The sequence below is a fragment of the Canis lupus genome, chromosome 7 (assembly GCF_048164855.1).
Source record: "Canis lupus baileyi chromosome 7, mCanLup2.hap1, whole genome shotgun sequence".
In the NCBI taxonomy this organism is placed as follows: Eukaryota; Metazoa; Chordata; class Mammalia; order Carnivora; family Canidae; genus Canis; species Canis lupus.
The window spans coordinates 27,009,651-27,032,861 of record NC_132844.1 but is presented as its reverse complement, the minus strand read 5'-3'; the positions used below and the strand labels follow the sequence as shown (position 1 = coordinate 27,032,861).

The 23,211-nt window shown below is 34.7% G+C and overlaps 1 protein-coding gene across 8 annotated transcripts in view; it reads right to left on the bottom strand.

Annotated features, from left to right (window-relative positions):
• The window catches only part of SNX14 (sorting nexin 14), a 72,915-nt gene that overhangs the window by 26,218 nt on the left and 23,486 nt on the right, over positions 1–23,211 (bottom strand). For 4 of the 8 annotated variants that reach the window (XM_072832154.1, XM_072832155.1, XM_072832148.1 and 1 more), the window contains 10 exons: positions 22,811–22,895; positions 14,985–15,141; positions 13,700–13,775; positions 12,655–12,699; positions 12,483–12,563; positions 11,859–11,973; positions 4,626–4,781; positions 4,153–4,277; positions 2,977–3,035; positions 899–925 (listed from right to left, as the gene is read on the bottom strand). In XM_072832154.1, coding sequence (XP_072688255.1) covers positions 899–925; positions 2,977–3,035; positions 4,153–4,277; positions 4,626–4,781; positions 11,859–11,973; positions 12,483–12,563; positions 12,655–12,699; positions 13,700–13,775; positions 14,985–15,141; positions 22,811–22,895 — 926 coding nt within the window. The remainder of the gene's footprint in view (positions 1–898; positions 926–2,976; positions 3,036–4,152; positions 4,278–4,625; positions 4,782–11,858; positions 11,974–12,482; positions 12,564–12,654; positions 12,700–13,699; positions 13,776–14,984; positions 15,142–22,810; positions 22,896–23,211) is intronic. The other 4 variants (XM_072832150.1, XM_072832151.1, XM_072832152.1 and 1 more) reach the window with 2 other exon arrangements.

Below are 23,211 nucleotides of genomic sequence, written 5' to 3'. Positions count from 1 at the left end.
TAGAATTTAGATCATAAGAAATTCAGCTTTTCGAAATCTGACATTTTAAAAAATATCTCACTTCTGATTATCTCCAGAAATACACAAATAGCATACTTCTTGTTTAAAAAAAAAAAAAGTTCTTTAAACACAAGTAATTCTACAAGTAATTTAGCAAAACCAATTAACAAAAAATGAATCAACAGCTTTGAACAGCTAGATACTAGCTTTTCATTTTATCTTAAAATGACATTTTTATTTTACGACATATATCATGCTATTTCAAAAAGGAGCTATCTAGGGGGGCCTGGTTGGCTCAGCTGGTAGAGCATGAGACTCTTGATCTCAGGGCTGTGAGTTCAATCCCCCTACTGGACATGGAGTCTACTTCAAAAAATAGATAATATCTTTTTAAAAAATAGATAAAATCTTTTTGTTTTCTTTCTTTTCTAAAAAAGAAAGAAAACAAAAAAGGAGATATCTAGAAGCAAATTAGAGGTTAATTTTAAAAGGATATCCCAAAAACAAGATGAAAATAGAGAGGAAGGCAAACCATAAAAGACTCTTAATCATAGAAAACAAACTAAGGCTTGCTGGAGGGGAGGTGGGAAGGGGGATGGGTAATTGCATGATGGACATTAAAGAGGGCACTTGATGAAATGAGCACCAGCTGTTATATGCAACTGATGAATCACTAAATTCTATCCCTGAAACTAATAATACAGTATATGTTAATTAAATTAAATTAAAATAAAATATTTTAAAAAAATAAAAAATAAAGGATATCTCAAGTAAGTGATAGTAAGGCAATAGTAATAGCAGTGTTTCCTTTTTGTTGTACTTAGGTTGTTTTGGGTATACTTTCTGAACTTAAATAATTTATACAGAAAAAAAAATCACATGCTGTCCCAAGACTTACCGAAAATCATCCAAACTTAGGCTACCTCTGCAGTAACAGATATGTGAGATTATATAAGGAAAGGAGAGAGAAAGCCCAGATATTAAACAAGTTTCACTTTAGAACACAAAACAAGATTTAAAAGCTTTAAAAGTTATACAATTAGATAGCATTCATCTTTGCAAAAGTAAAGAATTTTTATAACATAATAAAGGAAAAAGAAAGTACCAAGGCTGTTTTGGGGAGAGGAAGAGTATGAATTCTAGATCATTTTTAAAAAGTTCTTAAACTAGTATGTCAAGAAATAACTTTGCACTTCTTTGCCCTCATTTAGGCACACTATTTGTTTGATATGATAGAAAGTATACAGAGACTAAGCCTCTATCCAAACACTTGGCACAGAAAACAAGTGTTTTCCAACATGAAATTCAAGTCTATACTAGATATAATTATGTGCTTCACACATTTGTAGTTTGAGTACTCTGAAATATATGTTTTAAGCTAAGAAACAAAGTGAACAAAAAAAAAAACACCCCTAAATATATTTTTTAAGTTATGCATTGAGTATGGAAGAAACAGAACAACAGGTTAACAATAATATGCATTAAAATTATTACTTTTAAATTACAATTAAATAGAATGTAGATATAAAATATATGAATACTTTACATATTTGAAGTCACTTAGCAAATTAGCAATGCTTCTCTAAATTTTCAGTGAAAGAATGTTACATAAATCTTTTATTTATTCTATATAGGTAAGTGAGTAAGTATCACAGAAGCAGAGCCCTGGCAAGACTGACAGTTAATATTAAAATCAGGTCAATACAAAGAAAAACATACTTTTAAAGACCATAATCAGTACCCAAAATGAATAGAGTCCACATTTTTTCCTATTTATTTTATATTTTAAAAACTGCAAAATTAATGTAGTTTGTTGAAGACAACCAGGCGTTCTCAAAGTGGCAAAGAAAGCTTTCCATCTCTGAAGTTATGACCCTGACTTAGCTACTGGGCAGGCTTATAAGAATCAAAGAACCACTTCCCCTTAAATGGTCCTCTACAGTTAAGTGATTAAGCTTAATACCTTACTACGGCACTCCAAATATCCTATGTCTATAAACAGAAATAAATTCAACCTGCTTCTCAAATGATGCTGGAAAATTTAATTAAAGTCTTTAAAAAGTGTTCAAATTAAAGAAGAGGTATTTGGATTTGGTAAAGTATGCTGTTTTAAACAACATGGATGGAATTTTTGTTAAGTCAATGTTTCATGATTGTAATATATAAACTCAATAATCAAAAAATTCAAATGTTTCTACATCCTTTGGTTATAGCAAAGAAATGCAATATATTCTCCCCATGGCTACGGTTTTAACATTTTTCTTTATACTATCTAAAAAACTACTCCAGTTTCTGACCTATCTACTTCTGTCTTTGCACCACATCCCTAACTTATTTATATATTAGATTCTTGCTCAAAAAAAAAAAAAAGGAAGGTATTGAGAACAATTTGAATATCTATTCTATGGATTTATAGATGTGACCTGTGTCCATTTTGTACATACAATGATGTAAACGCAAATCAAGACATTAATTCTTCTTTTATTTCTTTGAGTTATTTAACTGCACACATGTATTTCCAGAAAGTGAGAAGAGAAAGGGATAAAAACCTCTCCAAATTTGTAACCAGGATGTACTCTAATAAAATGTACTCTCTGGAGGAAGAAAACTGTCTAAAATTGAGTTATCTACAGATTTTCATTTATGGATGTGGTCTATAGGCTCCAGCAAAGCAGGTGATCAAGCACCAATGTATATTAATCATGATAACAGCAAGGCAATGCTGTGTATCTTGTTAAGTTTTTCTTTTTTTTTTTTTTTTTTTTTTTTTTGTTGTTGTTAAGTTTTTCTAAAAGAATTTCAGGCATTTTTGGGTTACCGAATATAGTACAACTCTATAATTACTTAATAAAATGTCTTGTCTACTTATGCAGCAATGGAACCACAGAGTCAAAGAAAAACAAATAAAAACAGTATTACAAGAATGATTAGCATCAACAAGTACAAAAACAAGCTTTACAGACTTAACATACCTACCTGTTCAATTTTGAATTGCGTGTTGGTGATTCTGCACCTCTTAAAAGTTGCCTGAAATACTTCCAAAAAATTATGATTGATTAAACTATTTTATATTAAAACATGATATTTGACCTTACTACTTTCCAGTTTAAAGAAAAAAAATTTAAATCAAGTGAAAACAACTATAGGCAAATAGAATAAGGATTACAATACTACAAATGGAGATATTCAGGCCATTTGATTTCCACACGTCCATAAAGTATATAAAAGAAGAATGGAGTTTCACCATCACCACAGTATTAAAAAGCCACTCAAGCATATATGGCAAATCAGGTAGACCAATCTGGTCACTATCTACCTAATCAAATACATCTAAATATGGTTTTGGTATTGAGAATCATTTTTATAATAAACCTCTAACCTCAAGGTGCCGGGGTGGCTTAGCCATCAAGTTGTGATGCCAGCATCCTGGGATCAAGCCCCATGTTGGGCTCCTGGCTTAGCAGGGAGACTGGTTCTCCCTCTGCCTGTCACACATGCTCATGCTCCCTCTCTCTTTCTCAAATAAAACAAAAACAAAAACCTTTTAATCTCCATTAATTTATATAATTAAAAAGAGTATTCACTTTTTTAATCATGCTTTATTTTTCTGTTTATTTGTTATTTGAATCACTCATCTACTGATGTCAAAGCCACTATTAGGGACACCTGGGTGGCTCAGCACCTGAACGTCTGCCTTCAGCTCAGGGCATGATCCCAGAGTCCCAGGATAGTGTCCAACATCGGGCTCTCTGCATGGAGCCTGCTTCTCCCTCTGCCTTTATCTCTGCCTTTTCTCTGTGTCTCTCATGAATAAATAAAATCTTAAAAAAAAAAAAAGAAAAAAACACTCCTAAATTTTGAAGAAAAATCCTTAAACACTGGGGATCCCTGGGTGGCTCAGCGGTTTGGCGCCTGCCTTTGGCCCAGGGCGCGATCCTGGAGTCCCGGGATTGAGTCCTGCGTCGGGCTCCCGGCATGGAGCCTGCTTCTCCCGCTGCCTGTATCTCTGCCTCTCCTCTCTCTCTCTCTTTCTCTATGTCTATCATGAATGAATGAATGAATGAATGAATGAATGAATGAATAAATAAATAAATAAATCTTTTAAAAAAAGAGAGAGAAAAATCCTTAAACATGATTAATATTTTGACTTACCTCATCACTGTGGCAGAACATAGGTGTGAACACATTCTCCAAGAGAGACAGTACATGTTCATATGCTTCAAAAAGACATCTCATAGTTTGAAGTTTCACAACATCTATATATGGTCCCTCAGCAACTATTAAAAAAAATTATATTGCAGGAATTGTTTATGAATACCATAAGTACATTATATATTAGTATAAAATAACAGTGAAAGAGCATACAAACAGTCCTAGAACTGTTTTGCAGAAAATCCATTTGTAAGGTATAGAAGTCAAACTAGGATGAGGAATCAGAATAACCAACCTTCAATTCTGGAGGTGAATTGGGAGTTAATTTCATCAAAGCCTTCATCTTGTTAGTTAAATAGGATAATGGCTACCTATGCACCTCACAGCTGTTGCAATAATAAACACTGAACACAGGAGAAACTGAGAACTTTAAAAGTTGTAAAAGTATGTTCTCATCAACATCTTTGACTTACTTTTCTGAATCTCTTCTACAATAAAGGGATCAAATCGAATTTTGTCAATACTTTCATCCAAACAATATGTTTTATAAATCTTCTGCAACTCTTCATGAAGAGATAGCATTTCATCATTTGATAACTCCGGTCGTAAAATTCTATCATTGAATTCCTCTAGAAAATTAGGAAAAAGTAAGAAAAAATGAATTATTTCAATATAATATAATACATAATATACTGTTCCCAGTCTAATTGTAATCAATATTAAAAGCAATTACAATCTAGTCATCGTTTTAAAGCTTTTTTAAAAATTTTAATTGAAAATAAAATATCCAGATGAAAGAGAAACTCAGTTAATCAAATATTTTATATGTTAATATAAAATATGTAAATACTTGCACAGGAATACAAATTTCTAAAATTTAGACTAGTAAACACATTTCTAAAAATTGTTTAAAGAACACATTCAATTAATTTTTTATACCAAGTGTTTTAATATTTTGAAATCTAATTCACTAAAGACCAGTGAAACCTAAGGCTTTTTTAAGTTTCAGTCAATGTTTTTAAATTATATTTTCTTCCACCATGGAGACTACAGACTACTGATGGAACTGAGTGTGTGAACAAATATATTTTTTTCTCTAAAATCAGATGATAGCAGTAGAATAGACAAAATATTGACTCCCTTTTCTTACTATAAGATGTATTAATATGGAGTTCACCCTTAATTCTTAATTATCTAACTGAAGCACAGAGAAGGATTTTTTTTAATTCTTAAAAAAATTATCTTGGGATAATAACAAAATGCATATAATTGGAGCCTTGAACAGAAAGGAGAAAGAAAATGAGGCAAAATATTCAAATAGATAACACCCAAGAATTTTCTTTCTTTTTTCTTTTTTTTAGATTTTGAGAGGAAGAGAGTGTATGAGTGATGGGGGGAAGGGAGAGGAGCGAGAGAATCCTAAATAGGCTCCAGACTCAGAGCAGAGCCCAACACAGGGCTCAATCTCATGACCACCAGATCATGACCTGAGCTGAAACCAAGAATCAGACACTTAACCGACTGAGCCACCTAGGTGCCCCAACAGCCAAGAATTTTCAAAAGTGATAAAAGACACCAACCTACATATTCAAGATTCTCAGTAACATCCAAGCAGAACATATAAAAAGAAAACTACATAGTATAGTCAAATTTCTGCAAACCAAAAATAAAGAGAAAATTATAAAACCAGCCAGGGAGAAGGGGGACATATTATATAGAGAGGAATACACGTAAGAATGGAAGGTAATTTCTCATTAGAAAGAATAGTATTGGGGCAGTTGGGAGGTCAGTAGGCTATGTGTCCAGCTCTTAATATCAGCTCAGGTCATGATCTCATGGTTATGAGATCGAGCCCCACATCAGTGTTCATGCTAGGCATGAAGCCTGCTTAAGATTCTCTTTCTCCCTCCATCCCTCCTCCCAACTTCCCTCTTTTACAAGAAAAAGAGAAGAAAGAAGAAAGAAGAAGAAGAAGGAGAAAAAAAAAGAAAAAGAAGGAAAGAAAGAGGTTTTGCCCAAAAGATAATGGAAGAATAACTTTATTTATTTTTTTAAAGATTTTATTTATTTATTCATAGAGACAGAGAGAGAGGCAGAGACACAGGCAGAGGGAGAAGCAGGCTCCACACAGAGAGCCCGACATGGGACTCCATCCAGGGTCTCCAGGATCACACCCTGGGCTGCAGGCGGCGCTAAACCACTGCGCCACCGGGGCTACCTGAAGAATAACTTTAAAATGGTGAAAGAAAAACCTGTCAACCTAGAATTACATATTGGTAAAAATATCCTTCAAAATGAATACGAAATAAACATCTTTTCAAAAAGACAAAAACCGGGGTGTCTGGGTGGCTCAGTCAGTTCAGTGTCTCAGTGTCTGCCTTTGGCTCAGGTCATGATCCCAGGGTCATGAGATTGAGTTAAGGAGGGAGCCTGCTTCTCTCTCTCTCTCTGCCCCCAACTTGTGCTTTCTCTCTCTCTCAAATAAACAAATAAAATTAAAAAAAAAAAAAAAGATAAAACCTAAGAGAATTTACTTCCATCAGATTGGTGCTAATAATAAATGTAAAAAAATATTTCTTTCAGGAAAAGGGAAATGATAACAGAAACCTGATTCTGCAGAATGGAATAAAAAGCCCCAAAAAGGTAAATATACCAATAACTCTAAGGGCCAAAATGAGGGTGGGGGATGGAAGGTTTAAAGAAGAAATACCAATGTGCTGTAGAGTTTATAGCCCACACAGAATTAAAATATGTAACAGCACATCAGGTAGGAAGGGAGTAATCTGAAGTACACTGAAGTCCTTACAGTGTTCCTGAAGCAGTTAAATTTTTTTAAATGAAGACTGTGATAGGGATCCCTGGGTGGCGCAGCGGTTTGGCGCCTGCCTTTGGCCCAGGGCGCGATCCTGGAGACCCGGGATCGAATCCCACATCGGGCTCCCGGTGCATGGAGCCTGCTTCTCCCTCTGCCTGTGTCTCTGCCTCTCTCTCTCTGTGTGACTATCATAAATAAATAAATAAATAAATAAATAAATAAATAAATAAATAAATAAAAATTAAAAAAAAAAAAGACTGTGATAAAGACTAACAATGCAATCTCTGAGCAACCACTCAAGAGAAGAAACAAGAGAAGAAAATAAAGGAGACATAAATAAAAAGCCAATGGAAGAGATAAAATGGAATATTAAAAAATACTCAAGTAACCCAAAGAAAGGCAAGAAAGAAGTAAAAGAAGAATAAGAATATATGGAACAAATGTAAAACAAATACCAAGATCAAAGACCTAGCAATAGGGGCAGCCCCGGTGGCGCAGCGGTTTAGCACTGCCTGCAGCCCAGGGCGTGATCCTGGAAACCCTGGATCGAGTCCCACGTCAGGCTCCCTGCATGGAGCCTGCTTCTCCCTCTGTCTGTGTCTCGGCCTCTCATTCTCTCTCTGTGTCTCTATGAGTAAATAAATAAAATCTTAAAAAAAAAAAAAAAAAAAAGACCTAGCAATAAACATAGAAGTATTACATTAAGTGTAAAGGTATATTACATACCCTGACTAGAAAGCAAAGATTAACAAACTAGATTTTTTTAAAGTAAGATTCAACTCTATGGTGTTTACAAGAAATATTAAACACTTTAATCATATAGAAAAAGACATACAATGCAAGCCCCTCTGTAAGAACAATGTAGCCATATTAATCCCAAATCAAGTAGACTTCAAGACAGAGAATTACCAGAGATAAGAACATTTTATAATGATAAAAGGACAAATTCATCATAAAGATATAACAATCCTAAATGTGTCTGCACCTAATAATAATGTTCAAAATACATGGGAAAAAAATTACAAAACTGAAGGTAAAAATAGCGAATCCATTAAAAAATCATAAAGAATACAGAATATTTTTAGACAATCCATCAACTTAACCAAATTGACATTTATAGAACACTACCCAACAAAGCAAAACAGAAGTTCTCACACAAACAGGAAACATTAAGACATATGGAGGAGCTACAGAACAAGTTTCAATAAATTTGAAAAAGACTGAAATCACGTAGAATATGTTGTCTAACCAGAACAGTATTTTTTTTTCAGAACAGTATTTTTTTTAAAGATTTATTTATTTGAGAGAAAGAGAAAGAACACGCACATGCACAAGCCAAGCGGGGTGGAGACTGGGGAGGGGCAAGGGAGACAAGGAATCTTTAAGCAGACTCCAAGATGAGCAATAAGTCCCCACATAGGGCTTGTTCCCTGGGCCCTGAGATCATGACCTGAGGTGAAATCAAGAGTCAGATCCACCTGGGCACTCCTAATAACAATATTAAATTAGAAAACCACCACAGTATGATATCTCAAAAATCTCCAAATGTTAAATTTAAGTCAAAGAATAAACCACAGGGAAATTTAAAAATATTTAAAACTTAATTACAATAAAAAACATCACATATTTGGGGCTTAGTCAGTAGAGCATGTGATTCTTGATCTCAGGGTTGTGAGTTCAAGCCCCACGCTGGGTGTAGAGCTTATTTAAAAACCAAAACAGGGCAGCCCTGGTGGCCCAGCAGTTCAGCCCACGGTATGATCCTGGAGACCCGGAACTGAGTCCCACGTCAGGCTCCCTGTATGGGGCCTGCTTCTTCCTCTGCCTGTGTCTCTGCCTCTCTCTCTCTCTCTCTGTGTCTGTCATGAATAAATAAATAAAATCTTTAAAAAAAAATAAAAATAAAAACAAAAACAAAAACGAAAAACAAAAAACAACAGGGGCATCCGGGTGGCTCACTCAGTTAAGCATCCAACTCTTGATCTCAGCTCAGGTCATAATCTAATAAGATCAAGACCCACATCAGGCTCCACTCACTGGAAAGTCTACTTGAAGTTCTCCCTCTTCCTCTCCCTCTGTCCCTATCCCACTCTCATGCTCTCTCTCTAAAATAAGTAAATCTTTAAAAAAAAAAAAAAAAACTCAAATATCCAAAATTTTGGAAATTTAGATATAGGAATTCATAGACAGAAATTTATAGTTTTTAAAAACCCTGTATTCAAAAAGAAGCCAGGAATAAAATTAAGAAACCAGAAAAAGAAATGCAAACTGAACTCAATGTAATTAGAAGAAAATAAAAATAAAAGTAGAAAATTAGCAAATCGAAAATATTAATAGATTTGATAAAACCCCTAGCACTAGAGATTAAGAAAAAGAAAGTACAAATTACCAATTACATCACTATAGCTCCACATGGAAATAACTCAGTGACAATAAAATAGGTTACTGAGATGCATTAAAAACATTCAAAAAATTTAGTATCAATTCATGATAAAAACTCTCAGCAAACCAGGAAGAGAAGGAAACTTTCTCAATCTGATCAACGATATCTACAAAAAGAAACCCAGACTAATACCATACATAATGGAATAACACTAAGTGATATCCCCCTAAGAGCAGGAACAAAGCAAGGATGTCAACTTTTTTTTTTTTTTAAGGATGTCAACTTTCACCCCCCTTCAATTCAACATTAAAGTAAAGGTCCTAACCATTGCAATAGGTAATAAAAAGAAATAAAAGGCATAAACACTATAAAGGAAAAACTTAAACTATATTTGCAAATGACATAATTATGTACGTAGAAAATCTTAAGGAAATATACAAAAAAGCTTATAGAACTAGTAAGTGAATATAGCAATGGTACAGGATACAGAGTCAATATGCAAAAGAATCCATTCTATTTCTGTACATTAGCCACAATTTTAAAATTATTTTAAATACCACATGCAAATACCTCCAAAAACATAAAGACCTACAGTGAAAACTATGAAACATTATAGAGAGAAATTAAATAAGGCTGAAATGAAATGAATGGAAAAATATTCCATGTATATACACTGGAAACCAAATACTGTTGAGATGGCATTACTCCCTGAGTTAATCTATACAATAGATTTAATGCAATTCTAAAAAAAAAAAAAAAAAAACCTACAAAGTAGGCTTTGTGTGTGTGCATGTATGTATGTGTATCCATGAGCATGTATGTGCGTGTGTGTGTGTGTGTGTGTGTGGAAATAGGCAATTTGATTCAAGACATCCTATGTAGTCATAGTAATCAAGACTGTGGTATTGGTCAAAAATCGGACATATGAATCAATGGAAAAAAAGAGAATCCAGACACACATATATGGTCAAATAATTTAACAAGATGCCAAAGAAACTCAAGATGGGGAAAGAAATGCCTCTTAAAAAAATCAGTATCAGAAAAACTGGATATCCATACCCATAGGAAGGAAAAAATGAACCTCCAACCCTACCTAATATCAACATGAAAATATTTCAAGATCACAAACCTACATGTAAAATATAAAACTATAATGCATCCAGAGAAAAATGAGCAAACATCACTTTGACTTAGGTTAACAAAGATTTCTAATAGAAGTCTCTGAAAGCACTAACCATAAAATTAAAAATATATATTGAATACCATCAAAATTTTAAAATTCTACTCATTAAAAGAAAATGAAAAGACAACCCATAGTCTGGAAGAAAATATTCTTATTATTTATTTCTGACAAAAGACTTACATCTAGAATATATAAAGAACTCCTATAATTTAATGACAAAAAGAAAAACAATTCAATAAAAAAATAAGCAAAAGACTTAAACACTTCCATCATACAAAGATAACTGAATGACCAATAAGCATATGATAAAATGTTCAACAGCAGTCATTAGAGAAATGCAAGTTAAAAGCACAATAAGATACCACCACACACCCACTAAAATGGCTAATATTAAAAAGACAAAACCACCAAATTTTGATAAAGGTATGGAGCTACTAGAATTCTCACACATTTGCTAGAAAGAGTAAAAGAGTACAATAACTTTGGAAAACAATGTGGTAATTTCTCATAAAACAAAATATATACCTACCCTGTGACCCAGTAATTCTACTTCCAGTTATTAAACATACACTCAACAGAAAGCCTTATACAGGAATGTGCAGAGCAATTTTATCCATAATAGCCCAAAAGTGAAAGCAGTACAGATATACTCATCCATAAGAGGAATGAATTAAAACAAAAATAAAAACAAAACAAAACCATGGTACACTCATACAAAAGACTACTACTTAACACTAAAAAAGAGCAAACTATTCCTCTATACAACATGAACCAATCTTAAAAAGCATTATCCCAAATTAATGAAGCCAGGCACAAAAGAGCACATACAATGTACTCCATTTATATAAGGAAACTGTACAGTCAAAACTAATCTGAGGCTAGAGAAATGAGACCTGTGACTGCTTGGGAGGAGTGGGAGTGTTTGGGAAGGGTCCTAACTTTCTGGGGTGATGATAATGTTCTATATCTTGATAAAGGTGTAGGTTACACAGATGTATAGATGTGTCAAAACTCATCAAACTTTGCATTTAAATTCTATGAGTTTCATTGTGTAAATTATATATCAATTTTTTAAAGTTATATTTAAAAATAAGTCAGTTGGTTGAAGTTAGTTATAACTTATGTTCCAATCTGGAAATGAGTGGACACTTAAGAGACAACTCAAAGATGCATTTAGATTTTCTAGTAAAATGAAATTTAGTACAATGACACATGACAACTACAAAATCAGATGTGATCTAAACATTCAAATGTATTTACAGTATACAACAAATACATTAAAAAGTGTAAAAATGACTTTGGTAAAGTGCACAGGTAAGCCTCACCCACAGTCAGACATATCTGCAATACATGCACCGCTCCTTCTTGTTTCAGAAAGTTCATAAAACGAAATAAGAGATCTTGCTGCTCTCTGATCTGCTTCAATTCTAACTTCAGCACCTTGATACAATATGGGAGAAGAGTAAGTCAAGTCCATATATCAACACTGATAAAATAGTTTATATTAAAAATAATAGGGGAACCTGAGTGGTTCAGTCAGTTAAGTGTCTGCCTTCAACTCAGGTCATGATCTCCAGGTCCGGAGATCAAACCCCACGTCAGGCTCCCTGTTCAGCAGGGAGTCTGCTTCTCCTCCCCCCTCTGCCCCGAACCCCCTACTCATGCTATCCCTCTCTCTCTCTCTAATAAATAAATAAAATCTTTAAAAAATAAATAAGTAAAAAATTTTTCTTAAAGATTTTATTTACTCATGAAAGACAGAGAAAGAGGCAGAGACACAGCAGGGGGAGAAACAGGCTCCAGGCAGGGAACCCAATGTGGGACTCGATCCCAGGACTTCGGGATCATGCCCTGAGCCAAAGGCAGATGCTCAACAACTTGAGCCACCCAGGTGCCCCAAGTAAATAAAAATTTTAACAATAATATACATTATTGCTAAAAATACTTACAGATGGCTTTTTATTTCTAGGTTCTGCAAATTTCTGCAAGAATGGAACCAAAGGGGAAGGCAGTTCAGTTGCTTTCTCAGGCTATGAAGAAAGAGAATTTATTAATTCAATAAAAGTATCATATGCTTTGACAGATATGAATCAAAATTCAAAGTTAATACTCAATACTCACTGGACTGTCATCTATGAAGATGATAAGTAAATGATTCACAGTATCCTAATGGAAAATAATACACATAGGTCAAAATAATTCTATTACTATATTCTGCCCAAAATTCTCAAAACTTTCTGCATATTGTGAAAGTTTCTAGAAAAATAAAAAAACAAATGGAACAGTGGCAAAGCAGTTGTACATATGTAACATAGAGGCACTTTAAAAAATCTGCAATGTAGGGGATGCCTGGGTGGATTAGTTGGTTGAGCATCTGACTCTTGATTTCAGCTCAGGTCATGATCTCAGGATTGTAGGAATGAACCCCATGCTAGGCTTTACACTTAACAAGGAGTCTGCTGGGATTCTCTTTCCCTCTCCCTCACCCTATACCACTACCCCAGCTCATGCTTATGCTCTCCCTCTCAAATCAATCAATCTTTAAAAAAAATGCAATGCTAAAAAATAAATAAATAAATAAATAAAAAATGCAATGCAGGGCAATAAAAAGAAAGTGGGCAAAGAAAAAGTTATTCTAACTTCAGCATTTAAAATGTTCATAAATTAGTCCTGCTTCTTCAAAATCGTACTGGTTCAAAAGTAAAAACAACTCAAGTGTCCACCAATGGATGAATAAATAGCAAAATATGGTATATACCTACAATGGAATATTATTCAGCCTTGAGGAGGCAGGAAATTCTAATATATGCTACAAAGTGGATGAATCTTGGGGACATTATGCTAAGGGAAATAAGGCCATCATAAAAGACAAATACTGCATGGACACACTTATACAAGGTACCAGGAAGAGTCAAATTCATAGAGATAGAAAGTATGGTAGTAATTGCCAGTATATAGGAAGAAGGAAGAATGGAGAATTACTACTTAATGGCTATAGAGTTTCAGCTTTGTAAGATGAAAAGAGTTCTAGAGATGGGTAGTAGTGATGGCTGCTCAAAAATGAGTGTATTTAATATCACTGAACTGTATGTACAAAAACATTTAAGATGATAAACTTGATGTTATAGTATTTTACCACAATTTAAAACCATTTTTTAAGCCTTACTGGATCAGCTAGGAAATCCAAAGAAGGAAGGAATACCGAACCAGAGAGGATCTCTCTTAAAAGCAAAGTCAGGGATCTGGAAAAACAAACAATATTGTACATATTTAGTGATTTACATCCGTTCTTACCTGGAGATCTCACTAAAATGCTGACTATGATCCAGTAGATATGTCCCCCAAGATTCTGAATTTCTTTAAAGTTCCCAAATAATGCTCATTTATGCTAGTGGTTCACAGACCATACTTGGATTCCTGAACTGGCTAAAAGAAGTACTGTTTAAGAGAAAAAAGCATTTCCTTAACAGAAGGGATTTGGATGAGGATTAGAAAACATCCCCACCTCAGAATATTTAAAATATTTAATACATTTTTAAATTAATGTTTAAAGCAAGTAAGTTTTTAATAGTCTAATACATTTCATAATTATAATATTTAAATATTATACATTAATCTGTTCAAATAAAAATATTTTCATTAAAATATTTAAAATACTAGTATTTTTTGATACAAATTTTATGTTATGAATAAAATAAAGTAATATTTAAAGTACATTACTGCAGGGAATGCTTGGATGGCTCAGTCAGTACAGTACATGCAACTCTTGATCTAGGAGTTTCTAGATCAACTGGTAAGTTCACATCCCACTTTGAGTGTAATTACTTAAAAATAAAACTTAAATAAATAAAATTTAAAAGTACATCACTAAAAATAAGCCATGGTTTCTCCTCTAAGAATTATCAGGGTGAAAGTAATGAGGTAAGTTTATGAAATAATCTAAACATGTTTCTACCAGAAAAAGGATGGTCTAGATAAATTCTAATTTATTCTTCAGAGATATAACCTTAAAACACAAACTTTGTTTAGTTTGTTTAAAGTTTTCTGTTACTGAGTCAGAATGTTTATGTCTTTAAAATGGAAGACAGAGGAATTAACAAAGTATAATGATCTCAAATTTAAGAAAAGCTAATTTTTAAAAAAAGTTTAAAAAAAGAAAATGAATAGTTCCTATTTGATTAAAAAAAAAAAGAAAAGCTGATTTTATTCATATTTATCTTGATTTCCCAGGATCACTTCCCCCTCAAAAAAACTCCAAGTAACACAACACATCATGAGTGCTTAGCACCTAAAATGGCATTTTAAGACCTGACAAATTATATTTCTTAAATGCAAAGTTACATCACAGGTTAATCTCAAGTTTTAGTATACTCCTATTATGATCAAGAATAACAGTATACATATGGCATGGTATGCAAATACTGCTATGACATTTTCCGGACTATTTATACCTGCAGTCTGTTGCTTTAGGAGGTAAAATATAAGGAAAAAGTAGTTCAGTAAGTTTCCTTAAATAGTGTAATTCATCTCTTCGGCTCCTCAAAGCCACATGAAGCTCTGGACCATATTCTTCTAAAGCAGCTTGCTGTAAAAACTCTGTATTTTCTACTATAAGTAGAGATAAAATAAATAAATAAATATTGAAAGAAGTTAAGCAACACTAAATAACTTCAGCCATTTCTACTAACCAACAGTAAACCATTTACACAGTCATTCCTTTCCTAGCCCTCCTTTCTTTCTAATATGTATTCTACTGGGAAATTTTTTACAAACAGGATATAAGAGTAATAATTTTCCTCCTTGACAGAAGTTTTTTTTTTTTTTTTGCCAGAAGTTTGATAAATTAAAAATTTGATAAAAAGACCTTTCCCCATGGCAAACAAGAATTTTAATTCATATCACTACTTTGCAAATGATATTAAACAAAAGCAAATATTTATTTTGAAAAGTGGAAAAAACTACAGACAACTTCTAGCACATATAAAACTATTATCAGAAGTTATACCTTGTTCATCTTCTGCAAACACACACACACACACACATACACACACACAAAAACCCTGTTAAAATTCTTTGTCTCTGCTTTCATATTTGATTGATATAAATATGAAAGCAGAGACAATCATTCAGGTAGGGATGCCTGCGTGGCTCAGGGCTTGAGCATCTGCCTTTGGCTCAGGCCATGATCTCCAGGTCCCGAGATCGAGTTCTGTGTCGAGTTCCTCTCAGGGAGCCTGCTGCTACCTCTGCCTACGTCTCTGTCTCTCTCCCTGTGTCTCTCATGAATAAATAAAATCTTTAAAAATAAATAAATAAATCATTCAGGTAAACTTTTAAAGCATTTATAGTATAAAAACTGGCTTCTTAGGTTAAGTTCTAGGTCTTCTGTTCAGAATATAGGACATAAGAGATACGGAACTGTTTATGGCAGAAGTCCTATGAAGAGATAAATTACTTGATAAATATTAACTGATGATAAAACTTATATTAAAAGAAAGCTTTCAGGGTGCCTGAGTGGCTCAGTGGTTGAGCATCTGCATTTGGCTCAGGTTGTGATCCCAGGCTCCTGGGATTGAGTCCCGCATTGGCTCTGCCTATGTCTCCGCCTCTCTCTCTGTCTCTCATGAATAAATAAATAAAATCTTTTTAAATAAGTTAAAAAATAAAAGAAATTTGGACAGCCCCGGTGGCTTAGCAGTTTAGCGCCACCTTCAGCCAAGGGCGAGATCCGGATCTCTCTCTCTGTGTGTGTGTATGTGTGTGTGTGTGTGTGTGTGTGTGTGTGTGTCTAATAAATAAATAAATAATCTTTAAAAAAATAAAAATAAAGAAATTTGTTTTAAAATTTTTAAAAAATGCAGGAAACCTGATAGGGACTCGATCCTGATACTCCAGGACCACGCCCTGAGCCGAAGGCAGACACTTAACCACTGAACCACCCAGGCATCCCTAAAAGAAATTTTTCTTCAAAGGCCAAGTATTAAACTAGCATTTTAGAAAGACAGTTGAGGGGTGGGCAGTGGGAAAGGGCAGCGGAAAAGGGAGAGCTTCTAGAGCAGACTCTGCTGAGTATGGAGCCTGATGCAGGGCTCCATCTCATGATCCTGGGATCATGATCAGAGCCGAAATCAAAGGGTCAGAGACTTAGCTGCCTAAGCCACCCAAGTGCTCCAAACTAATATTTTAACTTAAAGGTAATAGTATTGTCACTCTTTTTTACACACCTCAAAAGACATGGAGGAAAACAAGTCATGCTTTCCCCTATTTGCACTTTGTGCCAAGTTTAAAACCATGGAGTCTATGAAAGGAATCTTAACTGTAATTCAATGGCATTTGACTATTTTCTTCTATTTTTATTTAAAGAGGATGCCATGCACATTAACCCCAAAAAGCCAATATACACATTCTAATAGTGTGAGTAGTAAGAAGGTAAATGAAGGCTACCTGTGCCTGAGATACAAAAGAAAGACTGGTAAAGATGGATGTAGTTTTTACAAGAAATGCATTTTATTTCATAGTTATGCCATTATTTACTAAGCATTTTCTCCAAGAATTTAGGGCACAGACCTTTTAAAAATTTGTCATGAGCCAGAATTTAAAATAAGACTAAGCCATGCTAAATTCCAGCTATACTTAACTAATATGATCTGGAACAAATGATATAAACCATATGAGCCTCAGTTCCCATAGCAATAAAGAGTAGATATAAGTAGATATAAACACTGAAAAGTCACCATGCAAAGTGAATAAAAATTATAACATTCAATGTGATTAAGCATTCACACACAATATATAAATTAAAAAACCAGATTGGAATCTATTCAACATCTGTCAGACATGAAAGTTTTTTGTAGCTCTAGATAATGAGAAAATAATCAACCAAAAGATAAAAAAGAATATAGGGAGGAAAATCGTAATTAAGAATATAAGCAAAATATAGATGCTGGAAAACAGAGCATGGATTAATTCCCACTAATCATCAGTACATCTACTGCCTAATCATTTAGCAGTTTCCAACCAAAACAGGAAACAGGAAAGGTCTTCAGACCTATCTCTTTGATATCTTTAGGATGAAAAACTGGAAAGTAAGGTCCTTCTGCGCAATTTACTATTAATTTAAATTAAACCAGTGCAGGGCATCTGGGTGGCTCAATCAGTTAAGCATCTGACTTTGGCTATGGTCATGATCCCAGAGTTCTAGGATCAAGCCCCATGTCAAGCTCCCTGCTCAGCAGAGAACCTGCCTTTCACTCTCCCTCTACTACTCCCCCTGCTTCTAAGTGCTCTCTTCCTCTTTCTGACAAATAATCTTTTTTAAAAAATAATTAAACTACTACTTCTAATGTGTATACATTCAGTATTTCTTTTTTTTTTTTTTTAAGATTTTATTTATTCATGAGAGACACAGAGAGAGAGAGGCAGAGACACAGGCAGAGGGAGGAGCAGGCTCCATGCAGGGAGCCTGACGTGGGACTCGATCTGGGGTCTCCAGGATCAGGCCCTGGGCTGAATGCGGCACTAAACCACTGGGCCACCTGGGCTGCCCACATTCAGTATTTCTAAGAGCCACAACAGTACATACACAGACAGAAAACAATTATCTAATCCCTATTCTCAAGAGACAAGATTGCAAAGAAAACACAGAGAGTAAAAGGAATATGAATGAAGAGATAAACCTTTAATTAACTTCTGAACAATGCACAATTGTGAGGACAAAGAATTTAGAAAACAAAACCATGCATTAAAGTAATGAAAATTCAAAAACCTGAAAACCGTTTTTTATAAGTCTATCTAATTCACTGTTGCAATATTTAGAATGCCAGGACATGTGAATAAAATAAAAGCCCATCTAATCTCAGGCCTTTTAATTCTATGGATCTCATTAACTACAATGTTATTAATTAATCAAATCTAGCATTTTATGGTGATTTTATAGTTGGGAACCATTTTTTGCATTAATAGTACCAAATTAGCAACTCCCCCCTTGTAAAGACTCAATAATAAATTTCATACTAAAATAATAAATTTCACACACACACACACACACACACACACACACATCACCACTCAGAGATAAAAAAAAAAAATTGGGGAATTTTATTTAAACTGATAATTCAGCTAAAAATAAAAGGTGTCTCCATTTACTCAGAGCCTGTGTTCAAAGTATCTATCTTTAGAAAAACGACTAGATTAAAAATACTTCTCCGACATAAAAACCAGCACATAAATGTTTACAGCAGCTTTATTCATAAGTACCCAAACTTGGAAGCAGGCAAAATGTCCTTCAATAAGTGAATGGATAAATAAACTGTGGCATATCCATACACTGGAATATAACTAAGCAATAAAAAGAAATGAGCTATTGAGCCATGAAAAGACACTGAGGAGCCTTAAATCCGTATTTTTAAATAAAAGAAGGAAGTCTGGAAAGGCTATAGTATGATTCTAACTATATCACATTCGGGAAAAGGCAAAGCTGTGCAGACAACAAAAAGATCAATGGTTGCCCGAGGTTCATGAAGCAAAGAGGGAGATGTCTGTGTGAAACACAGGGGATTTCTTTTTTTTTTTAATTTTTATTTATTTATGATAGTCACAGAGAGAGAGAGAGAGAGGCAGAGACATAGGCAGAGGGAGAAGCAGGCTCCATGCACCGGGAGCCCGACGTGGGATTCGATCTGGGGTCTCCAGGATCACGCCCTGGGCCAAAGGCAGGCGCTAAAGCGCTGTGCCACCCAGGGATCCCCACAGGGGATTTCTAAAGCAGTGAAACTATTCAGTAATGGCAGATAGATGGCATTATGCATTTGTCAAAACCAGGAGAAGGTATAATACAAAGAGTAAGCCCTAATGAAAACTGTGGACTTTAATTAATAATAATATGTCAATATTGGTTTATCAAAAGTAACAAATGTAGCAACTAATACAAGATGTTAATGGGGAAAAGATGAAGATACATGAGCACCCTCATAATCTATATTTCCTGCTCAATTTTCTATAAATTTAACCTGCTCTAAAAAGTAAAATTTACTGGGTGCCTGGCTGGCTCAATCAGTGGATTGGGATTCTTGATATCAAGTTGTGAGTCTGAGCCCCACATTGCGGGTAGAGATTACTTAAAAATAAAATCTTTAAAAATAATAATAATAATAAATTTACTCATAAAAACCCCACTTTTTCTGTTTTGTTTTGTTTTTTTTTAAGAATTTATTTCTGTATGTGAGAGAGAGAGAGAAAGAGAGCATGTGCACACAGGGAGAGGGGCAGAGTGAGAGGAAGTAGCAGAATTTCCACTAAGCAGTGAGCCAGATTTGGGGCTGGATCCCAGGACCTTGGAATCAACCTGAACCAAAGGCAAATGCTTACCCAACTGAGACACCCAGATGCCCCTATGGGTTTTTTGGTTGTTTTTTTGTGGGGTTTAGGGGGGGTTAGAATTTATTTATTTGACCAAGAGAGAGACAGCAAGACAGCACAAGCAGGGGGAGCAGTAGGCAGAGAGAGAGGGAGAAGCAAGCTCCCCACTGAGCAAGGAGCCCGATGTGGGGCTCAATCCCAAGACCCCGGGATCATGACTTTAGTCAAAGGCAGAGGCTTAACCAACTGAGCTACCCAGGCACCCCAAATACTTTCTTTTTTTTTTTTAAGATTTAATTTATTTATTCATGAAAGAGACAGAGAGAGAGAAGCAGAGACATAGGCAGAGGGAGAAGCATGCTCCCCATGGGGAGCCTGACGTGGAACTTGATCTCAGGACCCCGGGATCACAACCTGAGCTGAAGGCAGATGCTCAACCACTAAGCCACCCAGGCGTCTCCCAATTTTTTTCTTTCTTTCTTTCTTTCTTTCTTTCCTTTTTCTTTCTTTCTTTCTTTCTTTCTTTCTTTCTTTCTTTCTTTCTTCCTTCCTTCCTTCCTTCCTTCCTTCCTTCCTTCCTTCCTTCCTTCCTTCCTTCCTTCCTTCCTTCTTTATTTATTTATGATAGTCACACAGAGAGGAAGAGAGAGAGGCAGAGACACAGGCAGAGGGAGAAGCAGGCTCCATGCACCGGGAGCCCGACGTGGGATTCGATCCCGGGTCTCCAGGATCACGCCCTGGGCCAAAGGCAGGCGCCAAACCGCTGCGCCACCCAGGGATCCCTTCCAATTTTTTTCTGATAGTAAAGTAGCCTTGACAAAATGGCTCTTATAAGATCATTGCTATCTTCAAGTTTGTTTTTATCAGTGACAGGATAATGATATTTGTTAATTTTTTTTAAGATTTTATTTATTCATGAAAGACACAGTGAGGGGATCACTGGTGGCTCAGCAGTTTAGCGCCTGCCTTCAGCCCAGGGCATGATCCTGGAGACGCGGGATCGAGTCCCACGTCGGGCTCCCTACATGGAGCCTGCTTCTCCCTCTGCCTGTGTCTCTGCCTCTCTCTCCCTTTCTCTGTGTATTTCATGAATAAGTAAAATCTTAAAAAAAATAAAAATAAAAAAAGACAGAGAGAGAGAGAGAGAGGCAGAGATATAGGCAGAGGGAGAAGCAAGCTCCTCACAGGCACCCTGATGTGGGACTCAATCCCAGGACTGGAATCACACCCTGAGCCAAAGGCAGACGCTCAACTGCTAGGTCCCCAGGAGTCCCAATATTTATTAATTTTTATTCAACAGTTAAATCACACATATTCAAACTCTTTTTAACTATTTTGAAGGTAAAACTACTTTTAGCTGTTATTAAATGATAAACACAGAAAAAAATCTTAAATATATACATAAAATTTGAAATGCTTCTCATAACTGAAGAATTATTCATACCAAAAAACAAACTAATAATTTGATTTATTTTGATTTCAACTCTACCTAGAACACAATTTCCCCAAATGAACTGCTTATATTAACTGATATTATGAAGGAGGGAATATTGGTTCCATACTCAAACCAATTTGGGATATGGGAAACTAAAAGCTATTTAAATAGTTAAAGATATATATATATATATTTTTTTTGCTACAGGACTACTCAGAGATTTTGGTATGCTAATATTTACTGGGAATTTCCAGAAGGGGAATATAATACATAGTAATTGTCAGAAAATAAGACCATGAAACCTCTTCTACACAGTTACATACATGGAATAGTATGTAGCACTGACAAAGAATACCAAAAGCACTGGGAAAACACTGACAAAGAACACTAAATGCAAACACAAGAAAATCAGTTTGTTTGTTTTAAGATTTTATTTATTTATTCATGAGAGACACAGAGAGAGAGGCAGAGATAGGCAGAGGGAGAAGCAGGCTCCCCAGAGGGAGCCTGATGCAGGACTCAATCCTGGAATCCCAGGATCACTCCAAGAGCTGAAGGCAGATGCTCAACTGCTGAGCCACCCAGGTATCCTGGGAAATCAGTTTTGCAGAGAAAGTATAGAGCATCAATGTAATTTTGTTAAAAAAAATAAAATAAAATCAGTTTGATCTAAAAGCAAGACAAGTCCCAAATGAAGATTTCATTCATTCAATCAGAAAGCATTTGCTGAACATATGGTACACGCAAATCATGACCATATAAAGGCCAGGACATTCACAAAAAACTGCAAATGGGTGATCCCAGCCAACACATAATAGTGAAATATAAGAGTAAATCAAAATATTTGACTAGAAAGTATTTATTTATTTATTTATTTTTAAAGATTTTATTTATTTATTCATGAGAGACACAGAGAGAGAGGCAGAGACACAGACAAAGGGAGAAGCAGACATGATGTGGGACTTGATCCCGGGACTCCAGGATCACGCCCTGGGCCCAAGGCAGGCACTATAGCGCTGAGCCCAGGCATCCCCGACTAGAAAGTAGACTCCATAACAGAGTCGCTAAATTTTTTTTTAGTAGAGATAACATGAGAATTGTGGTATTGTGAAATTAAAATGGTAGCAATGGGCTGGAATAGGGCAAAACTGTTGAAATCATTAAGAAGAGAAAGGGGGGAAGAGATGAGAGATAACTGAGAAGGAATAATAAAGGTAACAGACTATCACTTAAAAGAAGATGACAGTCATCAATGATGACAGTCAAAAGTTAACTATATTTGAATTTTCATAGATTCCTGAGTTTTCACAATCACTTATACTGTAAACAAAGTATTAAAAAGGATTTTGGGAAAAAAAAGGATTTTGGTTTAAAAGAATACTTTCACAGCATTTGTGAACATCAATTAATACATCAGTATTTATACTTAGGTATTTAAGGTGAAAGTATATGAAAATCAAACTTTATAGTAGAAAACTGTATTACCTTTCTGACTGGCTTTAACTATCACTTCTATATGCTTCATTGCTGCTTTTAAAAGTTTCTTGGTTATAATAGATGGAATATCCACCTAGAAAAATTCAACATTAAAATAAAAATTTTAAAACAATTATCACTGAATTAAAATGGCAGGAGCACTATAATTAAGATACCAGAACACATGATCTTAAAAATTAGATATTATGTAGAATCTTTCAAAAATAATTTAAAAGCACTTTACATTCTTGGATCTTACTAACTGCAACTTAGGAAGTTTTTCTACCACTCTAAAGAAAATATATCTTAATACGCATACATTATATATATACTAAATTTTCTCACAAAATAGTATCTTTATTCTTGATTTATTTCTTTAATGTGTTTCTTTTAAATACATTCAAAAAAAA